This window comes from Cibotium barometz, chromosome 40, assembly GCF_041138505.1.
Source record: "Cibotium barometz isolate CiBa-2024 chromosome 40, ASM4113850v1, whole genome shotgun sequence".
NCBI lineage: Eukaryota > Viridiplantae > Streptophyta > Polypodiopsida > Cyatheales > Cibotiaceae > Cibotium > Cibotium barometz.
In genome coordinates this window covers 23,176,268-23,200,392 of record NC_141085.1, presented here as the reverse complement: position 1 = coordinate 23,200,392, position 24,125 = coordinate 23,176,268, and the positions used below count along the sequence as shown (strand labels likewise).

The 24,125-nt window shown below is 44.5% G+C and overlaps 1 protein-coding gene across 1 annotated transcript in view; it reads right to left on the bottom strand.

Annotated features, from left to right (window-relative positions):
* Window positions 1–7,744: 7,744 nt before the first annotated feature.
* TSK (tetratricopeptide repeat (TPR)-containing protein) overlaps window positions 7,745–24,125 on the bottom strand; it is a 129,264-nt gene continuing 112,883 nt past the window's right edge. Inside the window, exons 14-18 of the mRNA XM_086779410.1 lie at window positions 18,406–18,472; window positions 18,206–18,329; window positions 17,930–18,103; window positions 9,087–9,204; window positions 7,745–8,989 (exon numbers count right to left, since the gene is read on the bottom strand). Of these exons, the coding sequence (XP_086635536.1) occupies window positions 8,211–8,989; window positions 9,087–9,204; window positions 17,930–18,103; window positions 18,206–18,329; window positions 18,406–18,472 (1,262 nt within the window). The 3' untranslated portion in view covers window positions 7,745–8,210. The remainder of the gene's footprint in view (window positions 8,990–9,086; window positions 9,205–17,929; window positions 18,104–18,205; window positions 18,330–18,405; window positions 18,473–24,125) is intronic.

The window sequence follows — 24,125 nt, the reverse complement described above, 5'->3', positions numbered from 1 at the left end:
AAAGAGGCATTCAAATCAGCCTTAAAATCAGCAATATGATTCTCATTTGGTCCTGTGAGCAGCATGTCATCGACATAGAGAGCAATGATTAGATGTACACCATCCACACGTTTAACATACAAAGTGCTTTCTGTTGGACTATTCTGAAATTCATGTGCAGTCAAATATGCATGTATTTTTTCATACCAAGCTCGTGGAGCTTGCTTTAAACCATATAAAGCCTTTTTTAACCTGCACACTTTGTTTTCCTGCCCTCTTTGAACAAAACCACGAGGCTGCGATACATACACCTCCTCATGCAAATCTCCATTTAAGAACGCAGTCTTTATGTCCAGCTGATGTACATTCCAACCATTATGAGCTGCTAATGCACAGATGCTACGAACAGTGGTCATACGACATGTGGGAGCAAAAGTCTCATCAAAATCAATGCCCTTCTCTTGAGCATAACCTTTTGCAACAAGCCTAGCCTTATGGCGATCCACTGTGCCATCAGGCTTACGCTTCAATTTGTATACCCACTTAGTGCCAATGGCCTTCTTGCCAGGGGGCAAGTCACATAAAGACCATGTACCATTCTTCATAATAGCATCGTATTCTGCTTGCATAGCAGCCATCCAATTTTCTGAACTTTGTGCCTCATCAAATGAAACAGGCTCACTTTCATCGCACAGACTAGAAACAGCCAATGCATAACAATCTGACGCATAAGAGGCACCATGAGAGCCAGAACGAGTGCGACTAGACAAAGGGGCATCCAACTTGCTGTCACGCAAAGTCTGCACCAGCCATCTAGGCATATTCTTAGAGCCCTCAATCTCTTGTCTCTCATCCTCAAGTGCATCATGCACATCTGCATCAGATATAGGCTGATCTGTGCCATCATTTAAAACCTGCATAGGCTGAAAAACTGCCTCATGAGGTATTGCACTTGACTGTGCACCACTGAAAAGAGGCAACAATGTATCATAGACATCACGTGAGCTGATATCTGTCTCCTTAGTACATGAAACCAAGGGCTGAACTGCATCTTCCACAAATACAACATCACGGCTAACCAAAATGCGCTTTGTCTGTGGATGATACAAACGATAGCCTTTGGTCTCAGCACTATATCCAACAAAAATACATTTGACAGCTTTGTCATCCAATTTTCTGCGATGTTGCACAGGCACTAATGCATATGCCAGGCAACCAAAAACACGTAAATGGCCAACAGATGGCTTGCGGCCATGCCAAGCCTCATATGGAGTGACAACCTGTAATGCTTTGGTGGGACACCTGTTTAGTACATAAGTGGCACACATGACAGCCTCAAGCCAAAAACCATGTGGTAGACTTTGACTCTTAACCATACATCTTGCCATTTCCATGAGAGACCTGTTTTTTCTCTCAGCCACACCATTTTGCTGTGGTGTATACGGCACTGTACATTGGTGTTTTATCCCACGCTCAGCCAGAAATGCATTAAATTCTGAAGACATATACTCCCCCCCTCGATCTGAACGGAGGGTGCCCATCTTACTTTCTGACACATTTTCAGCCATAACCAAAAACTGTTTGAAGCACAAAAACACTTCGGACTTTGCCTTCAAAGGATATACCCATGCATGCCTGGTAAAATCATCAATGAAAGTCACGAAGTAAAGGTAGTTTCCAAATGATGGAGTTTGCATGGGACCACAAACATCACTGTGAACAAGCTGCAATCTGCGTTCAGCTCTCACTGATCCATCTTTGGGAAAGGAAGCACGCTGCATTTTACCCAATATGCAGCCCTCACAAACATGCTTGACAGGTGCCTCAAGCTTAGGCAAAGAAGACACCATTTCAGATTTCTGCAGGCGCAGCAAACTTGCAAAATTCAGATGACCAAAACGTGCATGCCACAGTTTTGCATTTGAAATAGCCTGCATATCCATAATAGCACATGCTGAATCCTCTACACATTTGCCATCCATATTGAGCTTATACAGCCCTCGACATAGTGAACCAGATGCTACAATGATGTCACCACAAGAGAGATCATGAACAGTACATCTGTCATCCACAAATTTTACAACCAAACCTGTTTTGGCAAATGCGGAGACTGACAGCAGATTCTTTTTGATCCCTGGCACATACAATGCATCAAAAAGTGTAAAGGTGTTGCCATTTGCAACATTCAGCACAATCTGTCCAACTCCTTTAACGGGATAAGAGGAGTTATTGGCACAAGTGACAGTATTCCCTGTGGGAGCAGACTCAAGGAAAGTGAATAAACTGCGCTGCGAGGTGATATGCTTAGTGGCACCACTGTCAAAGTACCATACATCTGAATCTACTGCAGACATACATGTGTCATGCAAAGATGGGTCATAACTGCACTGCGCATTGAATGCCCATTCTGTATCTAGCACAACATTAGCAGATTCATTGTTAGAAGGAGAGGCATCTGCAACAGCCATACCAGCCTCTTTCTTCTTAGCCTCTTTCGCAGCCAGCTTAGGACACGCTTTGATGACATGATCATTTCCCTTACAGTACTTGCAAAATGTCTTCTGTTTGTCACCCTTCTTCTCATCTTTGTCTTCCTTCTTTGGTTGCGCAGCATTTGCAGATTTCTGCTTACTAGAAGAAAAGCCAGCTTTACCTTTCCCGCTTCTCTGATTAGCAACGAAAGCTTGATCTGCGACACGCATAATATTCCTGTTTTGCCTTGACTGGTCTTCTTGCAGCAAAACAGAAACTAACTCCTCAAATGATAAGGCATTGGGATTGCCTTTCATCATCAAGCGAAGAGTGGAAGCAAAACCCTGATAAGAATCTGGTAGACCATTCAAAACAGTCTGCACAAGTGAACTGTCTGACAGGATTTCATCTGCAGAAATGAGCTGCTCTTTGAAATCCTTGATCTTTGTCAAAAAGCTATCCATAGAATCACCTTCGTTCATATGCTCACTCTCCAACTGTTTTCGGAGATAAGCAACACGAGCCTCATTTCTTGCCTGATACAATGTGGCAAGTACATCCCAAGCATCCTTAGAAGTCCTGCAGGAGCGAATATGTGGGATAATGGTACGTTTGACAGACAGCGCAATCAAGGCATGAGCCTGCGCATCTCTACCATCCCAACGAATCTGCTCTGCTGAAAGTGGTGGTTCTCGAACAGCTGCTACAGCACTTGTGCCTGCACCATCATCAACAGTACCTGTTTCTGATGTGTTTGCAGCATTCCCAGCCACAATAGGACGTGCATCAATACCCTGCACAATGTTCCATAACCCCTTTGCTACCAATACATGTCGCATCATATATGCCCACAATGGATAGTTGGTGCCATCCAACTTATCCTCAGCAGCCAACATGCGGAATACATCATTGTTGTCAGCCATGGCCAATGACTGTACTACTGGATGTAAATGCTGTCTGTAAGAGGTAAACCTGTATAAAATCGACCTGTGCTATGTAGCACAGCCCAAAACAGACGAATGGGCACCTGTCCTGCAGATTTCAATCTTGACAGAAAATCTGCACAGTAGGACGATATTGCCTGCGCAGTACTTGGAATGCAAAAACGGAGGGCGAAATGACCTCAGATCAAAATTCTGAAAAGACCGAGCCCTATGGGCTCACCCACGGCATATACTAACCTGCAGACGCTCGTGAAATCTCGTCGCAATCGGAGGAGATGAAGCGGCAGGTGCCGGTGATGCTGCCCGGGAGGAGGAAGCCTGCTCTGATACCAATTGTTGGAATTAGGGTTGCAGGAATGCACACACAACTTCAAGAGAGGAAGCTTGAGCACAACACAGTAGTGTATTATGAGTGCCAAAAATGAAAGATAACAAGCCCTAGAAGATAATGGGCGTATATACAATGCACGGGGGAAAAAACCTCCTAGTGAGGGAAAAAGTGCCCCGGCGGTCCTAAGTGTGTTCACACACATCACTACTATAATATGGTAACAAAAGTCGCATGCCCAAGTCAGCATTGTCCAGCAATCTGAAATTTCACCCCTTAGTTGTGCAAGTGTTTTAATGCTTCACTTCTTTCTACTGCCATTGCCACACTTCTAGCAAGGGGAAAATTAGCTTGCCACAGTTCAAAAAGAGGCTCAAGAATCATATGGATCCATTTGACCATGTTTGGCCAAGATCGCCAAAATCCACTCGACCACCATGTCTGCCCAATCAATCATACCGGTTGTCCTTAATTCTTGCATTCTCATGGATAAAACCCAACCTCATTCATAATCATCTTGTCGGTGTTGTTACACATTAACACTCAATTTCCTATCACGAACCATGTGTAAGAGTCGAAGAAAGCAAACAAATAAGAGTTGAAGAAAGCAATGTATTGAAGTTTTCACTGGAAGGAGCCTCTTCACGAGTACACCTTAGACCATTTTCCATTCATGACATATGTAATATACATATGGGTTGTGTATTTAGCAAACACATCTAGCAGGAATAGGCACCCCTAGCTCAAACACCTACATTAAGCTTCATTGACAAACAAGCGTCAATGTACATTTTTGGATGGTGGGATGATCAAGGTGAACCCAAGCCTTGCCCATGGTACAACCCATTGCCTAGACCTTCCTCAAATTAGCAGGAACCTTTCGTAGCCTCTTCTTCGACCACACCAACCCTTGATCCACATTGTATGTATCGCCGATGCTTGATATAGCCACACAGGCCCACCCAGCAACTTCATTGTAACTATGGGCATCTATGGGGCCGTTGCCATGCATCAATATATCATGATATTGACTCCCCAAGCAGAGGGATCTTGAGTAAATGTCTAGAAAAGTAGCAAAGAGAGTCAAAGGAAGCAGTGAGTAGGAGAAATCTTCAAGTTTGGAGGAGAACTACACACATAGGGTGCACATTCCGCCCTTTGCCCATGCACGTCACCTGCAAATTTCATTATGAGCATCACTTTTTTTTTCACATCCTCATGGCACGAAGTCACATGCACCTAAGTAACCTCGTCTCACAACAATACCCTCAAAGTATAACTTTGCATGGGGGGGACCATGTTCGAGGCTACAAGCCTACCACCCTATGGTATGGCCCATCGCCGGGAAAACCATCGACCTTGCAAGTACCTTTTTTAACTCTAATTCAACACATCCCCTTGGTCAATGTATCGACCATGATGAAGCCCACCCTATGAGATCTAGGTATAATATCATGTCGCACCAAGTGCATCCAGAGTATCATTTACCCATTGCAATCATTATCATTCGTTTGGCACTCATTCTACCAATCCAAGGGCATGGGCACCTTCTACAAAACACATGAACTTATAGAGCCTAAACCAATTCCAAAACCAAATGAGGCCTCACATGAAGAACTCCCACTTCGCATATACCTTCCATGCCTCCTTTACAAGATGCCTACCAAGTTGCCTACTACCATAGCTACTACTACCCATATGCCATGTATCGGACTGCGGATTGGTCTCAAACTATACCTTCTTATCACCAATATGCCATGTATCGGAATGTGGATTGGCCTCGATCCATACCACTTACTTCTTTCCGTAGCTTGGATCATCCACACCTTTCCACCTACACCTAGGCAAAACTTCACCACCATGAACTTGGGTGACACAAGGACAAAGTCACCACAATGAAGGAGCCAACCACTTGTATACCACAACAATCAAAGGAAAGCAAATCAGAGCTCAATCTACATACTTCATGTCCTTGATCCAAGAATCCTAATTACATGTTATGTTGAGTGGGACACCTTTATTCTCTACGTAGAACAACTTGTAGCATCTCTTTAGAAGTATTGAACATGCTGGCAAGGTGATCATGAATTTTCCACCCAATTAGTATCTCATTCCACTTATTAACAATATAAAATATCGATTTATTTTTGAGACCCTTATTCCCAAAGGGAGGTCAACCTCCTGGGTCCATCGAATATTGTACATCATTTACAAGTTTACTAATAGTGCAGACACCTTTTAACTCTTCATCGAAAATTTTTCAAAGAGCATATTCTTAATCACCAAAGAAGTATTAGGAGAAAGTCTTCTTCGAGCAAGTAAATCCATGCCATAGTCCATAGCACATGCTTCATTGTGTTCTTTCAAGATTTTGGTCCAAGGCTTCTTCTAATCTAGAAAGTTCTCCATCTATTTGGCCACCCTTGCCTTGGCATGTACTTTTTCGTCTAACAATGCAAGACCATCACTTTCTTTATATCTATAAACCTTGTACCAAGTTTGAAAAGGGACAACCTTCCATAGGAATGCGTCATTGAAGCTCATCAATCACCTTTAAACTTGTCCTACACCATTAGAATCACCTTCAAAATTATAACTCTTGACTGAAAGGGAGCAAAACCATTGTCCCACTTTTTGAATTTGGTAGCCATCTTCCCCATAAACCAATTAATTATACATTTTCCATATGTATACACCCTCATTGGGGCATCCCAAGTGTGTAAACGATTATCCTTCATTAATGATTCAATAACTCCATGTGTTCACATCAAAAGAGGCATCCTCAATCAATCAACTAAGTGTGGATTTATGTATATTACATTTGAATCCTAAGACATGTGCATAACATTGTACAATCAAGGCTTTTTTAGCATTTTCACGAGAAGCCCCCTAAAACAAGGAGACATTTGCGAAGCATGGAGTGATCAATTTGATACCCTTATGTCAATATGCATACCCTCAACCTGATTTTTAGAGACATCTAAATCAATGACCCTTAGCAAAAGTGAAGGGATAATTGATTAGGAGACGTGATGGAAAGCACTAACCCATTACTCATCAACGGGTTTAGTCCCATAACTTAGCACATAGATCAAGTTGGCAATCAAATGACCAAAGCCTAGTTTTTGAAAGCACTCTTACCAAGGAAAGACCAAAGCCTAACTTTGTAAGCACTCTACTAAGGAAAGACAAATCCACTCTATCACATGCGTAAAGACTCACTCACCAAAGAATTAAAGGGGATGCGTGCTCCTATAACTTGTTAGGTAGAAGGGCTAGTCCCATATTAGGGCCAGCTGCGAATTTGATTAATTAATTTACAAGCTCTAATTAATCAAAATTGCGCTAAGCTTTTAACCTCATGCTGTAACCTTTAATATATAGGCCCAACGCAACAAAAATAAATAAATAAAACTCCGACGTTCATCCGTTCGTTCAACGCGCTCTCTCTCGCGAGGGGTTTTGCCCCAACTCGAATACCAACCACACCTCCGCTGTAAAGCCTTCGGTGAAGACTCCAAATACTCCAAAGTTTATGCTCCGAACACTCTAGACATAGTCGATTTTTTTAAATCCCTAAAGTCTAACATCTAATCCTTCTATTGTTTAATGTCTAAGGTTCCCTCTCTTCAAGTAATTAATTAATGAAAAAAAAATGGTGCCATATTGCTTTTGCTTGAGTAGCATTGTGTTGACTTAATCCTTAATAAGTGTTTATGGTCTTTCCTATAGTCTATTTTTTCTGCTCGAGTACCATTGCATTGATTTAATCCTTAATTAGTGTTTATGGCCCTTTCTATATAACCAATGAGAACTTTAGTAAAATTCAACCCTCCTTGGATTACGAATGTTGTGAAACTTTCTATTTCCTCCTATCATCATTGCCAACAACTCTCGTTGTGAAGAAAGGGTTTCGAGATGATGGCCTTTCACATTTTGATATTGCATTCCATCATATGTTGACAGTTTTCCTCTAGTCAACTAGATACTATAATGCATTCTGATAATTTGTACACATTGCTTGATGCCAAGAATAGGTGATGTATTATCTCTAGAGCTATGTGACTAGTTCATACTGAAGTCACATTTGTCACATGAAGATTTATTTGTTTCTTAGCACATTTACTTCATGTGTATGTGATTTTGTCACATCATATGATAATTATAAAATAAGATGCATATTCTTCGCACTTGCTGTATTGCAGCCCCAAAGGCAAATGCACATAAGCCATAGTTCTCAATCTTAAGGACTTTGCACTAGCTGTATTGTAGCCCCAAAGCCAAATGTACATAAGCCCCGCATTGTATGAAGACCACCAGACTGCTGAGTCCTTGGAAGCTGCAAGTTGGGTGCCATCCTCATCGATAGAACTGCCAAGGGCTTGTGTTTCCGCCGCACTTGATCCAATGACCAGTGGTGTCCACTCTCCATGGCCACCATTGGCAATACCCTAATTGTGTCACATCGACAACAATGCAGCTATGGCTCAACTGATGTCACAACAAGGTTTTCTGCCACAGCATTCCTCACCGTCCGCAGTGAAGTGGACTATCCTATCAACAGAATGCCTCTTGGGTTCATGAACCCACCTTGTAGATGCTACCCATCCCAAAAACAGCTTTTCTACATTAGATGCGGTTAATGCATTGTCACTCACATCAAGAAACTTGAGACCCTCATTGTAAGCCAGTGCTCTTGCAAACTCGTCCATGACCCCTTCCATACTGCAATCCATCACCATGGCAGATGGCAGTTGGGTTCCTGTAGAACCACAGATTTCAGACTCGGGTGCCTTCAGATGTTTGGGAGTACTTACATAATCAGTATCCAAGTGCTTATTTGAGGATTGCTCCGCTTCACCATCATCTTCACTGTCAGATACAACATCGACTTTGACTCCCTTTGGATTCAAGCAAGAGCTTAAAATGCCCTTTATATCTTCATCATTTCCTTTGGCAATCTCTAGAGAGGTTTTTGTGCTCTTGCCCAAATGAGTGAAACCACCTTCAGCACTAGCTTCCGACACATCCATGCTTCCAACTTTTTGGTCAGCAACAAAAGCATCATGGCATTCATGATTAGGTTTCATACCCTCTGCGGCTAAGCAACTTGTAGGAGTCTTTGGCTCCAACTTATGGTCCAAAAGAGTAGCCTGACCCATAGTAACAAAAGAGTCAACTGGGTGTTCAGGCTTTTTGCACAAGACTTCTCTATCCTTGGATGGGTTGTTCCCACCAAGAATTAGCTGCTGTAAAACAGTGTTTCCTGCATTATTTTATGCATATTAGAGACTTCATGAAGACGGGAGCTTTGGGTTTTAAAAAGGTTATTTATGAGGCATGTGCTTGTCATTTGCACTTACCTTGAAGAGCTTTCATTATGATCAAGATACCTATCCAACCTAATTGAGACCTCTTTAACAATAGTGCTTTCAATCTGCACTCCAAACTCGAAAGCAGACATGCCAATTGCAATGCACCCTGTTTGCAATTACCAGTGAGTCATATTAAAATCAAAACTCTCTCTCTCTCTCTCTCTCTCTCTCTCTCTCTCTCTCTCTCACTGCATACTATGAGATACGTGATCGTTTCCATTGTTTATTCAGAGAGGGTTTTGGACCACTTTCCAGAGTCATGGGGTACCAGGACCAGAGGTGTTTGGGATTGTTCTTGCTTGAGCTGCGGAGATATAGAGATAGCCTGCTTAGGCGCACAGAGAGCCAGACTCAGAGGCACATTACAGACTGCTTTAGTCCAGCCATCACTGCGCCAGATGGACCACAGCAGCAGCAGGACATGGATACCGCCCACACCAGCGGTACACTGATTGATCGTGCGATTGAGCTTGGGTGGTCGAGATGCCCACGACTACGGAGGAGGGCATCCCAGCATAGACGGAGGTTGCAGCGGCGGATTCGGATTATTCTTGCGAGATATGCGGGACACCCGGTCAGGGTGCTGACCACAGAGGATATTGAGGAGATCCGCCAGCGTCCGATGCGGCACATATTATGAGATGGAGGCACCTCCATAGTGTACCCCCCCATCCCATATGATATTGTATCCCCTCACTGTACTCCACTCACCTCCATAGCGTACCCCCCCCCTCACTATATTCACACCCTATAAGGGTTTCTGTTTACCTTCCAGTTCCAGTTTCATTTTCTAGGTGCCAGTAGTATCATCTTTATTTTTCATTTTCTGGTTTTTTATCCAGACATTGTATCAGATCCACCATGATGTAACTTTTTGGTCTTATAGGTCATTATGGCCTTCTGAAGACGTTAATATAACATTTCATTTCATTTCTCTCTCTTTTTTTTTTTGGAGGGGGGGCGCGCGCGGGGGGGGGGGGAGAAGGGGGTGGTTGTGGATCTTATATATACCTAGATGAATCCAAGAAAATGCCCAAATTCACCTTTTAGGAACGTGCATGTTATATACTCATGGTAGTCAACCCACAAGACTATATAACTATCAACTCCATTATGCATAGTATGGACTAGATACCATGACATCCACACTAACGTCATCAGTGCCCATAGTGGGTGTAGAACTCTGTATCAAGATATGCTCTCAGACACGCACTCCACACACACATACACACACACACACACATAAGAGCATATATTCACACAAAGCCCTTCATACTGAGTTTCTGTTAAACCCCCGGAGATGCAGGGCAGACTCAGTCATAATGAAGCCTAGCACTAAAGGAAGTAGCAAATAGAAAGAATTACTACAGCAAAATAAGTAGTTGATAGGGCAAATGCACTGCTAAAGATAGAAAGAATAAGCACAATATCAATTGGCCGCAACTCGGACAAAAACTTCACAATGTGAAATTTGCATGTCCGCTAATACAGCTGAATTATATACCTAGATGAATCCAAGAACATGCCCAAATTCACCTTTTAGGAACGTGCATGTTATATACTCATGGTAGTCAACCCACAAGCTATTTAACTATCAACTCCATTATGCATAGTATGGACCAGATACCACGACATCCCCACTAACGTCATCAGTGGCCCAATAGTGGGTGTAGAACTCTATATCAAGATATGCTCTCACACACGCACTCCACACACTCACATAAGAGCATATATACACACAAAGCCCTTCATACTCAGTTTCTGTCAAACCTCCGGAGATGCAGGGCAGACTCAGCCATAATGAAGCCTAGCACTAAGGGAAGTAGCAAATAGAAAGAATCACTACAACAAATAAGCTTATGCATGAGGGCTTTATGATGTTCCTAACCAACCCCTACCAGACTTATCAAGTATGGAATCTGGATTTTGGATAATGTTTTGTGAAATTCTATACACTTTGCACAATGCACTTTATGTTTTCAATTTCAACTTTCAAATTTCAAAGATTTAATGTCGATTTTTTCTTTAAGTTTCTCTTAAATTGTATGTATCTTTTAAAACTTTCTAGTGGTTTCTGAAAGATATATAAAATATATATAATTTATAAAATAAAGATTTTTCAAAACATGCGGGTTTTTTAGAGATGGATGAAACCTTTCGAAAAAAACCTTTGAAACCTTCAAAACCTCAAAACATTTCTTGTGACTATGCACCAAATTGGGTCCCGATATGCCCACTTAAGGAACCCCTCCTGCAAGCAAGAGCATTTAATTTATTACTTTGGAGAGCTTCTGTTACAATGCAGAGATCTTACTGAGTATGACTCACGGAGACTCCCAAACGCAAGGACGTGGTCGACCGGACATCTGCTGAACCATCAACTGGATCGAAGGCAACTTTGAAGCCACTTCGGATAGGCTTATGCACACCCAGATCTGCTGAGGGAGTTGCACTACTGAAGGCTGGATGCTGAAGCAAGCTTTGGGGCTGCAATGGGCCTGCAGCACTAAGTGCTTGACTGATAATGATGCATGCAAAAGACAAAAATCTTAGGCACACATGTTCTGCACTTGTTCTACTGCTGAATTGAATAAATATTTATGCAAGGAAGTGGTCGGTGGATGGATACTGCTGTTGGCAAGGTTTAAATGCTCACGACTGGCGGAATATAGCATTAACTGCTTGCGCATTTCATACGTGTGAGTCTGGCTACTGGCCGTCTGCTGTCAAATCAGCAGACTGGCTGCCCAACACAAGAAAGGCTGCCGACTGGACCTTGAAGACCATATATGCCTCTTAGATGTGGCGTTTGATGCCCAAAAGCCCAAGGCTCCTAGGCTGGCCCAAGGGCTGACCTAGAGCCTTTTCATTTTTTGGCTAACCTGTTCTAAATGCTCCTAAAGGACTGACTTCTCATGCCCTAACCTCAAATGACCTAAATGCTTGTTCTCCAAGTGGGTTAAAGGATTGACCCTCACACCTAAGGCTGGGAAACTAAGCTACGTAGCTCCTGCCTAACATGTCCTAGACTAGGGCTCAATGGTGTCATGGCGTACGACAAATGTTCCTAAAAGGTATTATTTTCTGTGTAAGTATAGCACTGATGATGAAGTGCATGGGTGCATGTGGGACTCATATACCCTGGATGCCAGGCTGGGCGTTTATATAATCAGCCTTGGGGACTTCTTCCGCACAAAGCTGCTTTGTCATCACTCTAGGCTTTGCCCACCAAACCCTCAACAACAGCTGGTTCCCCAGCTGAAAAGCCACCACTGGCAGTACTCCAGTGGGCGGCACAGTAGCCACCTGTCAGCTGCAGGTGACCAAAGCGCAACCCCCCCCCCCCCCCCCCCCCCCCCCCCCCCCCCGGCGGGCGCACGTGCACATGCACGCCCATGATGATGAGCCAGTGTGTTACATTTGACCTCAGTGCAAGGGTGCATGTGACACGCATACACCTGGATGCCAGGCTGGGCGTTTATACAATCAGCCTTGTGGACTTCTTCAGCACAAAGCTCCTTTGTCATCACTCTAGGCTTTGCCCCACCGAACCCTCAACAACAGCTAGTTCCCCAGCTGAAAAGCCACCACTCGCAGTACTCCAGTGGGCACAGTAGCCACCTGTCAGTTGCAGGTGACCAAAGCCCCCCAGCTGCCCCGCATGGGCGCTTCGGTTTAAGAAATTTTTCATATTATTATGAAATGTATGAAACACCTACATAACATGTTTCATATGGAACGTTTTGAAACATCTGGCAACTCCTCCACACCTATGGGACTTTTATGGCAGCATAGTGCCTCCGATTGGTTGAGATCTCCCTTAGTATGATTTTATTTTACTTGAATAGAAGTCTCTTAAACCCCTATATCCACTCACCGTGTGGACAGTGTATTGTCAACAGTAAGTGCTCCAATTGCAAAGGAAAACTCTGAATTCAAATCAAAACATTCCAAGTTTGAAAACAGCCTAGCTACAGTGGAGTCCCATGACACCACAGAAGCCACAAAAACACGGGTAGTTCTCTAATCCCCAGGACACAATGGAGCACTTACGCAGGAACTTGAAATTAAAGCTAATGCAATCTCGCGAGTGGTCAGAGGCAGATTGGTAGCCACCTCACTCGGTCTCTTTTTTTTTGTCCCCACCCCCCCAGCCTTAGGCCCAGATCCTCCCATAGTTACCATTTTTCACCGCCCATAGGCGCATTTTATCTGCCCCTAGACTATGCCGTCGAGGAAGCACCTTGTGGGGTTTTTGAACCCAGCACCTCCATTTCCTAGGCAAACATTTTCACCACTTGGGCTATCACCTCATTAGCCTCACTCAGTCTCTTCACAAGGCTGCCTTACAACTCTTCCTTAAACTATCAAATCCACCAAGAAACTGTGTGGGATTGACTCCACAAAATGCATGGTATGATGATGTGTCACGTGTGCAAGATAATGAGTAGACGTTGCAATGAGCAAGTCTGCTAGAACATCCCTATGCATGTCACACGTGAAATGGAACAATACAAATGCTTGGTTCAATGCAAGAAGTGTAAATTTCTAGAATCCAATGCACAAAAATTGCTTAGAATACTGAATAGCAAGAACGATTTTTGGACAAGGTTTCTGAAACAAAAATCAGCCTGCCCCCTTACAGACCCAATGATTTGGAAGGCCCTCACTGAGACCCTCTACAACATACCCAACCAAACCATACATGCATGTCCCACGTCCTACTACTTCATCTTTGTTTTACATTAAATTTGTCATCAAATCCATCCATCATGATCTGAAAAATATAACAGCCAAGGTCTGTGAAGAGCTTCAGTCCGAAATTTTTTCCCATGGTGGCGATGCCATGGCACCTATCTTAGCAATGCTCTTGAATCAAGCTGTTTGCCATGGCTTTCTCAAATCATGGACCACCAACTCCATTATCCCAATCCATAGAGAAGGGCACCAATGGACCCACAAAATTACCCCCCTCTTATGGTTACGTATTTGATGGCCAAAATCAATGGAGCTACACTAGAAGCATCTTTGAATGATTGGGCTGAGCAAAGGAAGGCAAGCAGGTTTTAGATGGGACCACTCCACATTGGATCATATTCTCACAAACATCTATCATTAAAGAAGTGAAGCACCAAAGATAGAAATTATATTGTTGCTCCGTGGTTTTTTGTAAAGCTTTTGACAGTCCCACCAGCTTGATTGATCAGAATACTGAGGTGGCTACAGGACGAAGAGCTAGTGATATGGGCCACTATGACACTTAACGAGCAGGTAACTAGCAAAGTGCACACAATTGAGGCCTCTCAAAAGAGATTCAAAGCACTATTGGTGTGAAACAGGGATGCCCTCTCTCCTTTGCACTCTTTGGACTCTACTCAGATGAATTGGCTGATTTTGTCAACTCTTTTGGAGGGGTTTGCTCTACACTAGCAGAGATGATGGTCTCAATCATTTATGCAAACGCTCTAGTATTCTAGTCACAACCAGAAATCTCCACATCATTAGATGCTTTACAGAAGATTTGACATTACAATTAACCTTGGTAAAACAACAGTCATGATCTTCAAATGGGCCCTGGTTACTTGCACAGAGAATCATTTACATTTAATGGACAGCTAGTGGAGATTGTAAGAGCATACCCATAATTCGTGGGAGTTGCATTCTCATGCCCAAAATTCACGATGAGACTAGCTGCCACATCACCGTTGGTGATGGGGTTTGCTTCATTGGCCCACCTTGAGGGACAATGATTTCAAGCCCACTTTAAGTAGATCCAAACCAATGCACTTCTTTTTGATTCGTTTGTCATAACAGCAGTAATGTACGGTGTGCCATTTTGGGCCGTTGGCCCTCTATCTCACTCACATCATATCATCTTAGTATACTTTGTAGATAGAGAGGTGTAATCGATCTGCTGCCACCACTGTGCCTGATCACCTCTGTTCCCTCCTTGCGCCCCAACACCCCCCCCCCCCCCCCCCACCGGGCGCGGTCGTGGCCGCATCCCAGCTCCACAGTAGCGTCATCCTTCCTCCTGCCCTGTAGCCACCGAGGGTGCCCACACTAGACGGACCACCATTAACAGCGTCACACCGTCACAGCGGGTCAACCTAGAGGTACCATCCCAAAGCATTCGGTGAGGCGCACCACCAATGGATACAAGAACGGTGCACGCACCAGCATTAAAGGCACCGCACTGGCACTCCAACGGGCAACTTCCAGAGATATGAGATTCTACCAAAGGCTGCCACTTCGAGGGCATCTTCCAAACATAGGAGATGCCACCTACTCCACCACGTCTTGCATTGCAAGAATGCTTATATGGTCCCTCAACATATCCTTCATGATAATCCTTCATCCTTCGCCTTCATGCTACATCCTTGATACTACATTGTAGCCTTAGCCTGGGGCTGTAGTCACTTGTCCTCACCTTGAGCTGTGTGTCATCCTCTTCACACTGTGACCTCTGCTAAGTATGCACCGTATAGTGAAGGACATGTAACAGTGTTTTGGAGTAGTGCAAGTGTAACCCAGCCTCTTGTTCCTCTTGCAATCTTGTCACTTGTGTTGTGTTCCGCTCTACTAGTCTGTGTGTTGTGTGTCGCGCTGTGAGCATTGAGGACTCCGAACATACTGTCCAAAGAAGACCCACCACTTAGTGTGCCGGGCAATAAGCCCTAGTACATGTACACTAAAATTTGGCACGGCCGGTGGGACCCTTATCTCCGTGTCCTCTCTGTATGCCCGATACACACCCCCGTGGTAGTCCGGTCAGAACATCCAAAAGTCCTCTCTCAATACGCTGCTACAGTCGGAGGAGGTTCAATTACGTACCACCTAGGGATCCCCTTCCACCTCTCCCTATGGCAGCTAACCTTGGTAATCCCACTCTCGATAACAACGCTGGAAGCCAAGCCAACCCACCTGGTCCAGCCAATCCCCCTGGCACAGAACCCCTTTCCACGGTATTGGGCCGAGTCAATGTCAAGTGCCCAACCTTCAAAGGTTCTTCCACCGAAGATGTGGATGACCACATCCAGCAATTCGTCTCCATATGCAAGAGCCGCGACCTTGAGCGGGAGGATGCCTTTTTGGTACTCTTTACTCTCCAAGGCTATGCAGATAAGTGGTTCAATGAATTTCCAACTGACCGTTTTGCAGACTGGACCACCCTGAAGAACACCTTCCTCTGCACCTCCTGATAACTATGAGGACCACATTCTCCAGGAGCTCGGGAGGCTACAACTAGTACCAAGGGAGAGGGTGTCGGAACTTATGACACGGACCACAGTACTCGTAGCCCGATTACCGACTTACCTTGGCAACTTCATGGTGCGTCGGTGGGTGACACTGTCCTTGCCCAGGTCCCACCCAACAGAAGATTCGAGAGAGTCGGCCCCCACCAACTACATTGTTGGAATTCCAGGAGCTAGCCTCCCAACTTGAAAATGCACGACTCATGTTTTAGTGTGATGTATGCTCTGTACATCCAATGGTGGCACCATTTGATGACCGGTGGCTAAGCTAAAGCGGGAGCTGGAGGCACTCAAAGTTAGCCAAAAATCTCCGAGCGAGGCAAGTACCTTGCTCCAACTCAAAAGGGAGATTGAGGAATTGAAGACTCGACAAGAAGCCAAGAAGGGCATGTTGTGTTCTATATGTCAGTCACTTGGACACACCGACCAAGGATGCCCAAAGAGGAGGTACTTCTCCTTTTGCAAAAAAAGAGGACATGAAGACAAAGACTGCTACTATCTGAAGGGGTTCCGTCAACTTCATCAGCAACAAACCCCTCACCCCGCCTCAACAACCACCAACGTAGCCCATTATGCCACAGCCACCCTTGTCATTCCACAAACCTTCCACACTGATACACCCTCCCCTTGCCAACCTACTCCTCAGGTAACCTACCTTCCACCACTCATTCCTAATCCTCCTGCGCACTAGCCACCATGTCAGCAGCCCCCATGAGCCATCCTACTCGCCCTCCCCACCTTTCTGATACACACAAACACAAGCAGCCATTCTAACCAAAATAAGAGCAAAACAGAGTTATTCAGGTTGACAACCACGAGACATGGGTTCTTGACATGCTTCGAACCACAATGAGACTATGTAGAGACCACTTTCTCATAAGATAACAAACGAGAGTTATTGAGATACCAAGATATTTGGGGACTCAACTATCACATGCACTGAAGATATCTACGGGACAGCTCCATGTTTCATCACATGCCAAGGCTATCCTCGTCTAAACTGGTTGACTGTCTCCTCTGGAATCTTTGTGATCTCTTGCATACTTGCTCCATTCCGCAGTTTAAAAAGCTTTCTAATCCTGTTCCTTTCGTTTTAGGAGCTTGCAGTCTTCACAGAGGAGCATATATCCAGAACCCTAGCGGTAGACCACAGTGCTTTTTTGGAACTTATTAGATTAAAAGTAATTTAACATATCATTTCTTTGTTTTGAAAGCATTTAGGGAATGCTTTAGGCATCTCTTATTATAAGTTGTATACACTACCTTTTTGGTCTCATGGGCCATTAGAGGAAGATCCTTCTATCAGTAGAGTGAAGAGAACATCAGTCAAAACCCATTACAGACGGTAATAAGACCAGGAAGTTGGAGAGGGGAGAGGGGGTGAGGAGGAGATAGGGCTGGTAACAACATCAAAAGCAGCCCCCAATCAGGGCCCTCATCCCAGATCCTAATGAAAGTTGTAGCATCACTATATCTTTAAACAAAGAACCAGCATGAACAGGAATTCATCTGTTGCAAAGTTGGCAAAAGTGTAATACCACTAATAGATATGAGACTGAGATAAAGGTATTTTACCTTCTCACCAAGCTTGTTTCCACTAAGGTTCAGATATGTGAGACTTCTAAGCATGCCGATTTGAGTGCAGAACTTCTCAGCAACATCAACCGTGAGTCCACAAAAGGAGACATCAAGCTTTATGATCAGTCGATGACACATACCAATTGCATGACTCAATACAGTAACACCTTCCTGCATTTGTACAGAACATTCCCATCACAAATACTTCTCTCTAACAAAGGCATAACTACAAAATTTGTACCCTTCATGGAATGGGAATAAGCATAAAGGTACATTCTGAATGCAACTCTCTCCCAGCATAAGAGTCGAGATGGTCTGGGAAGATTTCAAAAGCCTTCCAAGAGCCTCGACTCCCTGTTTGTCAAGGCTAACACCTGTCATATCAAGCTCCGAGAAACTGCAACAGCAACTACATATGTTAATTTAATCACATGGAGAAATAGGAACCAAACAAAACTACAGCATGTTCTTACTTGCTAAGGCTTGAGAGTTTTTCAAGCAACACTGTCATCGCCAAGCTCGAAATAGGGTTGTTTTTCCCTGGATGTTTCGAGAACAAACCATAGAACTTTTAAAGACTCTATCCCCCAATTCAGTCTATGTGCCTGTGTGTGTACGCATGCACACCAAGGACTCTCTCTCTCTCTCTCTCTCTCTCTCTCTCTCTCTCTCTCTCTCTCTCTCTCTCTCCTGCTGCTTTGTGGATTTCTGCAAAGCATTTGACACAGTGCCACGGGAGAGACTCTTCCAGCACCTCCAATCATTGGGGATCCCATCAGAGATGGTTTGGGGCATCTATGCTTTATATGAGCAGGTACTCACGCGCATACGATGCCCCAGGGGGCTATCTGATGTTATTGCTAGCACCATAGGTGTGAAGCAAGGATGCCCACTCTCTCCTACACTATTTGGGCTATACATCGATGAGGTGGCTGACTTCATTGTTCACAGTGGTGGGGACGGGGTAGACATCTCAGGTACCACATTCCACATTATGCTATATGCAGATGATATTATTTTGGTCTCTGAGTCGCGGATGGGACTACAGCATCATCTCCATGCTCTCGATGACTTCTCCACACAGAGGGGAATTAAAGTGAACCTTGGGAAAACCAAGGTCATGATTTTCCACACCTCAGGGCCGGTTCAATGACAGGCCATCTTCACACTAGTAGGAGGACAGATAGAGGTGGTAGACTCCTATGTGTACTTGGGGATTACATTTGCGACTCTGCTAGGAAGATTTACTATGGCACAGGCAGCCAGGGATAGACTCACACGAGGGTATGCAGCTCTAGCCATGCTAGAGAGACAATGTCACCAGGCACACTTCCAAGAGCCCCGCACAAAGGGGTGGTTGTTTGACACACTAGTCACCCCTGCTTTGATGTATGCTCTAGCAGTATGGGCACCTGGGCTCGCCACCTCCACATTGTCTCAGATAGAGAGGCCTCAGATTCTCATGCTCTCACAGATGATCCGCAGCAAACCCTCCGTCCCACATGACATTGTCCAAGTGGAGTTTGTTGCACCTCCTATGCTAGTAGAGGCCCTCTTCCAGACGATCTGCTTCATATAGAGCTTTTGAGGCATTCAGGCAGCTCGCAGAGAGTGGAGATAGGAGATCATGGTATTCACACATGATATAGTGGCTCACTCAGCATGGTCTCAACATAGATCACCTGCCACCTTTCCAGTATGATATACATGCACCACACATCTAGCTCTCTCTCACAGTGAGAGGAACAGAGTCCTTCGGCAGGATTTATGGCAATGATACACTCAAGAGACTTGGATTACACCCAATCAACCTCTACTGCGGAAGATGCTATACTACAGAGATCCGTTTATGCATATCTCAACGGATGGATTCATTCAGCGACCCGGATATATGGATGTGTACATGCCTCACAATGCCCGAGTGGCGATTGGCCAGCTCAAAGTGCCATCACACCAACTTGAGATTGAGGCAGGTAGGGCAGCACGGATCCCCATAGCAGAGAGGATATGCAAACTATGCCAAGAGGAGGTTGAGAGTGAGGAGCATTATGTATGCAGATGCAAAGCACATAGTGATATTAGAGAGAGATACACCACCATCTTCAGTGGACATCCCTCACTCCGCCAGATCATGGAATCCACAGACCAACGCAGATTTGGCCAGTTCTTGCTAGAGACACAACGCCACACAGAGGCACTGCTAGGGACTCATACCACAAGGGGAGGCGGGCGACAGCTCCAGCTCACTGATTTCTTCCAGAGATCTATCCCACTGCCTACCTTGACACAGGAGGGGGTTACACTTCAGCGCGCTGCGGACCTCCGAGCCAAACGGAGACCGAGAGCACCAGGCTACCAGACTCCCAGGCTACATCAGAGGGAGATTACAGAGATACGGGCTCGCCATCAGCACCATATCCAGGAGTGGCTAGCTCACTTACACTCACACCGGGAGATCATGCTCCGAGGGATTTTTGCTCGGCATCACCTATGTATCGCATATTACACCCCCATTATGGTACTGGTTGGAGCTAGACAAATCTGCATTGCATTCTTGTATACCCTACGCATATAGGTTGCATATTGAGCCTTTAGCAGTAGTGCTCCATCCATCACACCCCCCCCCCCACTAGCTCAGTACTTTCATAGTTTATTTCATGTTTATTTTGTCCTTTTTTTTTGGGACATCCAGAGGACATTGACAGTTGTACATTGATTTGTCTCATAGGTCGAGTTCGGCCTCTAGTAGACGTTAATACAGCTTTCTTTCTTTCTTTCTCTACAGTGCTCTACAAGCTCACACACCATTACTCCAAAGGTTAACCATAAGTACCATGCGTTTTTTATGTGCGCCATACGAAAAACCTTTCAAAAACATTTCCTCTAGTTCATATCTTTCTGAAATGTTTCTCAAGAGTTCATTGAAGGGGATTAAAAAATGTATATTCTAGCTTAGGAAAATATGCAATTTTTTAACATACTAACATTTATTTAAGAAAAGAGACTTCTATTAAGTAAAATAAATCCATACCAAGGGAGATCTCAAACCAAAAGGTAGGGACATTTCAACCAATCCAGAACAATATGCTGCCATAAAAGCACCATAGAATTGGAGGAGAAGAAAATACCATGGTTCCACTCTCATAAATCTACTGTGTTTTGTCTGTGTAGCTCGTGTAAATATTCAGCAGAGCTAGTGTGTATCGCAATTGGGGGATATCCTGAAGCAAACTCCTTTGAGCGTAACAAGATCTGCTCCCCTACCCTCAAAAATAAGCTGTGGGCAAGACGAAGTCAACCATGCAATAGCACCCCAAGTGATATAGATAGGATCACTCCTCAATCTACCCAAGAATTGGCTATAGATACCCAGATTCAATGTACTCCTTTGCACTCCAATAAGCAATGATACACTGTCTCAGATGGAGCAAAGCATCTAGGACAAGAGGGATCTACGCCCAAAATACATCTCCATTGGTTGGTGGACAATCCCCGGTGTAAAACAACTACGAGTAGGATATCTGGCTCCTCCTATACAAGTGCCAGAGTCTCTTCTCCTCTGAATAGGGGGTGTAATGTCATGCGCCTAGGCCTATGAATGGGAACTCTCTGGGTGTGTCCAAGCATGAGCAACCTGGTGTTGCACAAAGTGTAGCTGAAGAAAGGTATGCTCCTTCCTACATTGGGCTTCCTTATAGTCCCGTCTATCTGCTTTTTCTTGTTGCTTTCTTGCTTCAACTTCTACTTTTTCTTGTTGCTTTCTTGCTTCAGCTTCTGCTTTTTCTTCTCTCCGTCTAGCTTCGTCTACTCTTCTTTGTCGTTCCATCTAAAAGAAGAGGGATATGTAGTCGGGGGTTGCAGGAGGCGGAGGAGGACGTGCTACTCTTGCCTCCAAGAGTTGCAGGCGCTCCATGAGAAGCTGGTTCTGAGCTCTAAGTAAAGCTATGGTGTCTGCTGTAGTCGGAAGAGTAAGGTCTCCTTCGAGGGAGACGGCTTCCGACTAATGGATACTCTCCTCTGTAGACATGATGCTGAAGTCGGTGGTCGTGCCGGAACGCAATCTGACCATCCAAGGATGCCCTCACGCTAGGATACGGTGTGTATGGACAAGCTGAATCTTATACCAATGTAACATGCAGCGGAAGTATTCGTAATTTGAGGATCCTGTCACACATGCTCACACCGTCTTCTGTATCCTGAGTTTCGCGAGTTTAGCAATCCACTTTAAGACTTCAAACATTAAGAGATTGGAGAGAGAGACAGAGAGAGAGAGAGAGAGAGAGAGAGAGACTGTACACCGTATGGGTGTCCCGAATTACCCACTAAAGGGCTCCCTATCTCGTTTCTGGAATAGTATTTGCTTTATTTCTTTGAAGAGACTAACGGTGGACTAACGATAAGCCAAACGCAAGATCTCGGAAGACCAAGAGTCGGGCTGAACTGTTCACGGCTGTAGAAGCACCAATGATGACCAATCTCGAGTCTATGCACTCTTCCCAATGGATGTAGGAAGGCTGCAAATCTGAGGCTGAGAGAAGGGGCTGATTGGGATTGTTCTAGACTATGTATGAATGCTGAAAATGAGTATGAATGCTGAGTTTTACCTTCACCAAGTGGCTGTAGCAAAAGGATGCATATGAGGGTGCTGAAAACTGTATGAATGTTGAAAACGCAAGGGGTACTTAAGGCTGAATGTTGTAGATGCTGCATTTTACTGCATAGAGGCTGAATTGCTCAAGCGTTGATGCTCCTAGATGCTGATGAGGAAAATGCTGAAGGATGAGGTGCTGAATTCTGCAATCGCTTATGCTCCTTGTGCTAAAGGCTCCAAGCAATGAGTGCTTCAAGACTGAATATGATATGAATGAATGAAAGGACTACATGCTCAGCTATTTATATGGACAAGGGATGCAGGTCGACTAGCTACAGAGAGGGCCGACTACACTTGTCCAGTCAAAATATATAAATGATGTAAAAAATGCCCAATAAATGTTGTAAATTATGGGAATAATAATAGATAAATTCTAATGACTGCTAGATGATATCTGAAGGCTTCTACAATGGTCTAGATGGCCTACATGCATATGGGATGAATGCTATGCATAAATGCACACATGTGCTAATGCAAACTCTAAGGCTTCTACTGACTCTACATGCATGAATGCATCTCTTCAAGTGGGGTAAGGAACTTGGACTGACTAATTGACTGTCTACGGCTGAGAATGACCTTCGTAGCTCGTGCCTAACTTATCTTGCACTGAGGTCTACAATGGGGTCACGACATACGACAATTATCATCCTTAAAGGTACTAATAATGTACAATGTTGCACTGATGATGAGCCATCTTGTCACCGTGCACTACAGTGCAGAGTGCATGTGACAAGACATAGGCACCGCAAAGCATGAGTAATCATCATTGTGGAAAGGTCGGTATACCAACGCTTCCTAGAGCAACACTACTCTCACTAGACAGATCACAGAGCCAAGTGTGATCACCTCTATATCGCATCTCTCCATCCGCCATCAAGACTGAATGGAATAAAAGGCAACACCCCCTTCCTCCTCTAGCTTCGGGAAGCCCAACGCCTGAAGGCGCATGCATGTCCCAAAAAAACCCCAACCACAAGTGATGATACTCATCTAAAAATGTAGTAGTGACCCAGTGGTCAGACACAGCTACATAAATCTGTGCAATCTGTCAGTGACAGTGACTCCTAAGATATTGGGTTGATGCCACTCCTTGATAATCTGGAAGACACTTAAAATTCTTCCAGTCAAGTATTGTCACTACGCATCTCTCTTAGCCTGGCCATTGCATATACCCTGTTGCACTCAGGGGTCTCCCAAGATCACCTTTTATAAGTTCGTTCCATATAATGAACTGCTTATCAACCTCATCTACTGAGCTTGGAGGTCTATGACAAAAGAATATCTGCATACTGCTCCAAGCCCAAATGATGGAAGAAACTAGTGGGGAGAACGAGGGGCGGTACTACATTAGAGAAAATAAATCATGTGTTGTGCCTACAGTCACCACCACTCTGAGGGACACATCTAAGAATATGGTACACAAAGAAATCCTTGCAGGGCTTAATACAAGGAACTGTAGCCTGTCAGATTGCCCAATGCAAGTGTCCAACTGATAAGTGCCAACCGTCCAGACAAGTGCCAACAGTCCAGCTAACAAGTGAC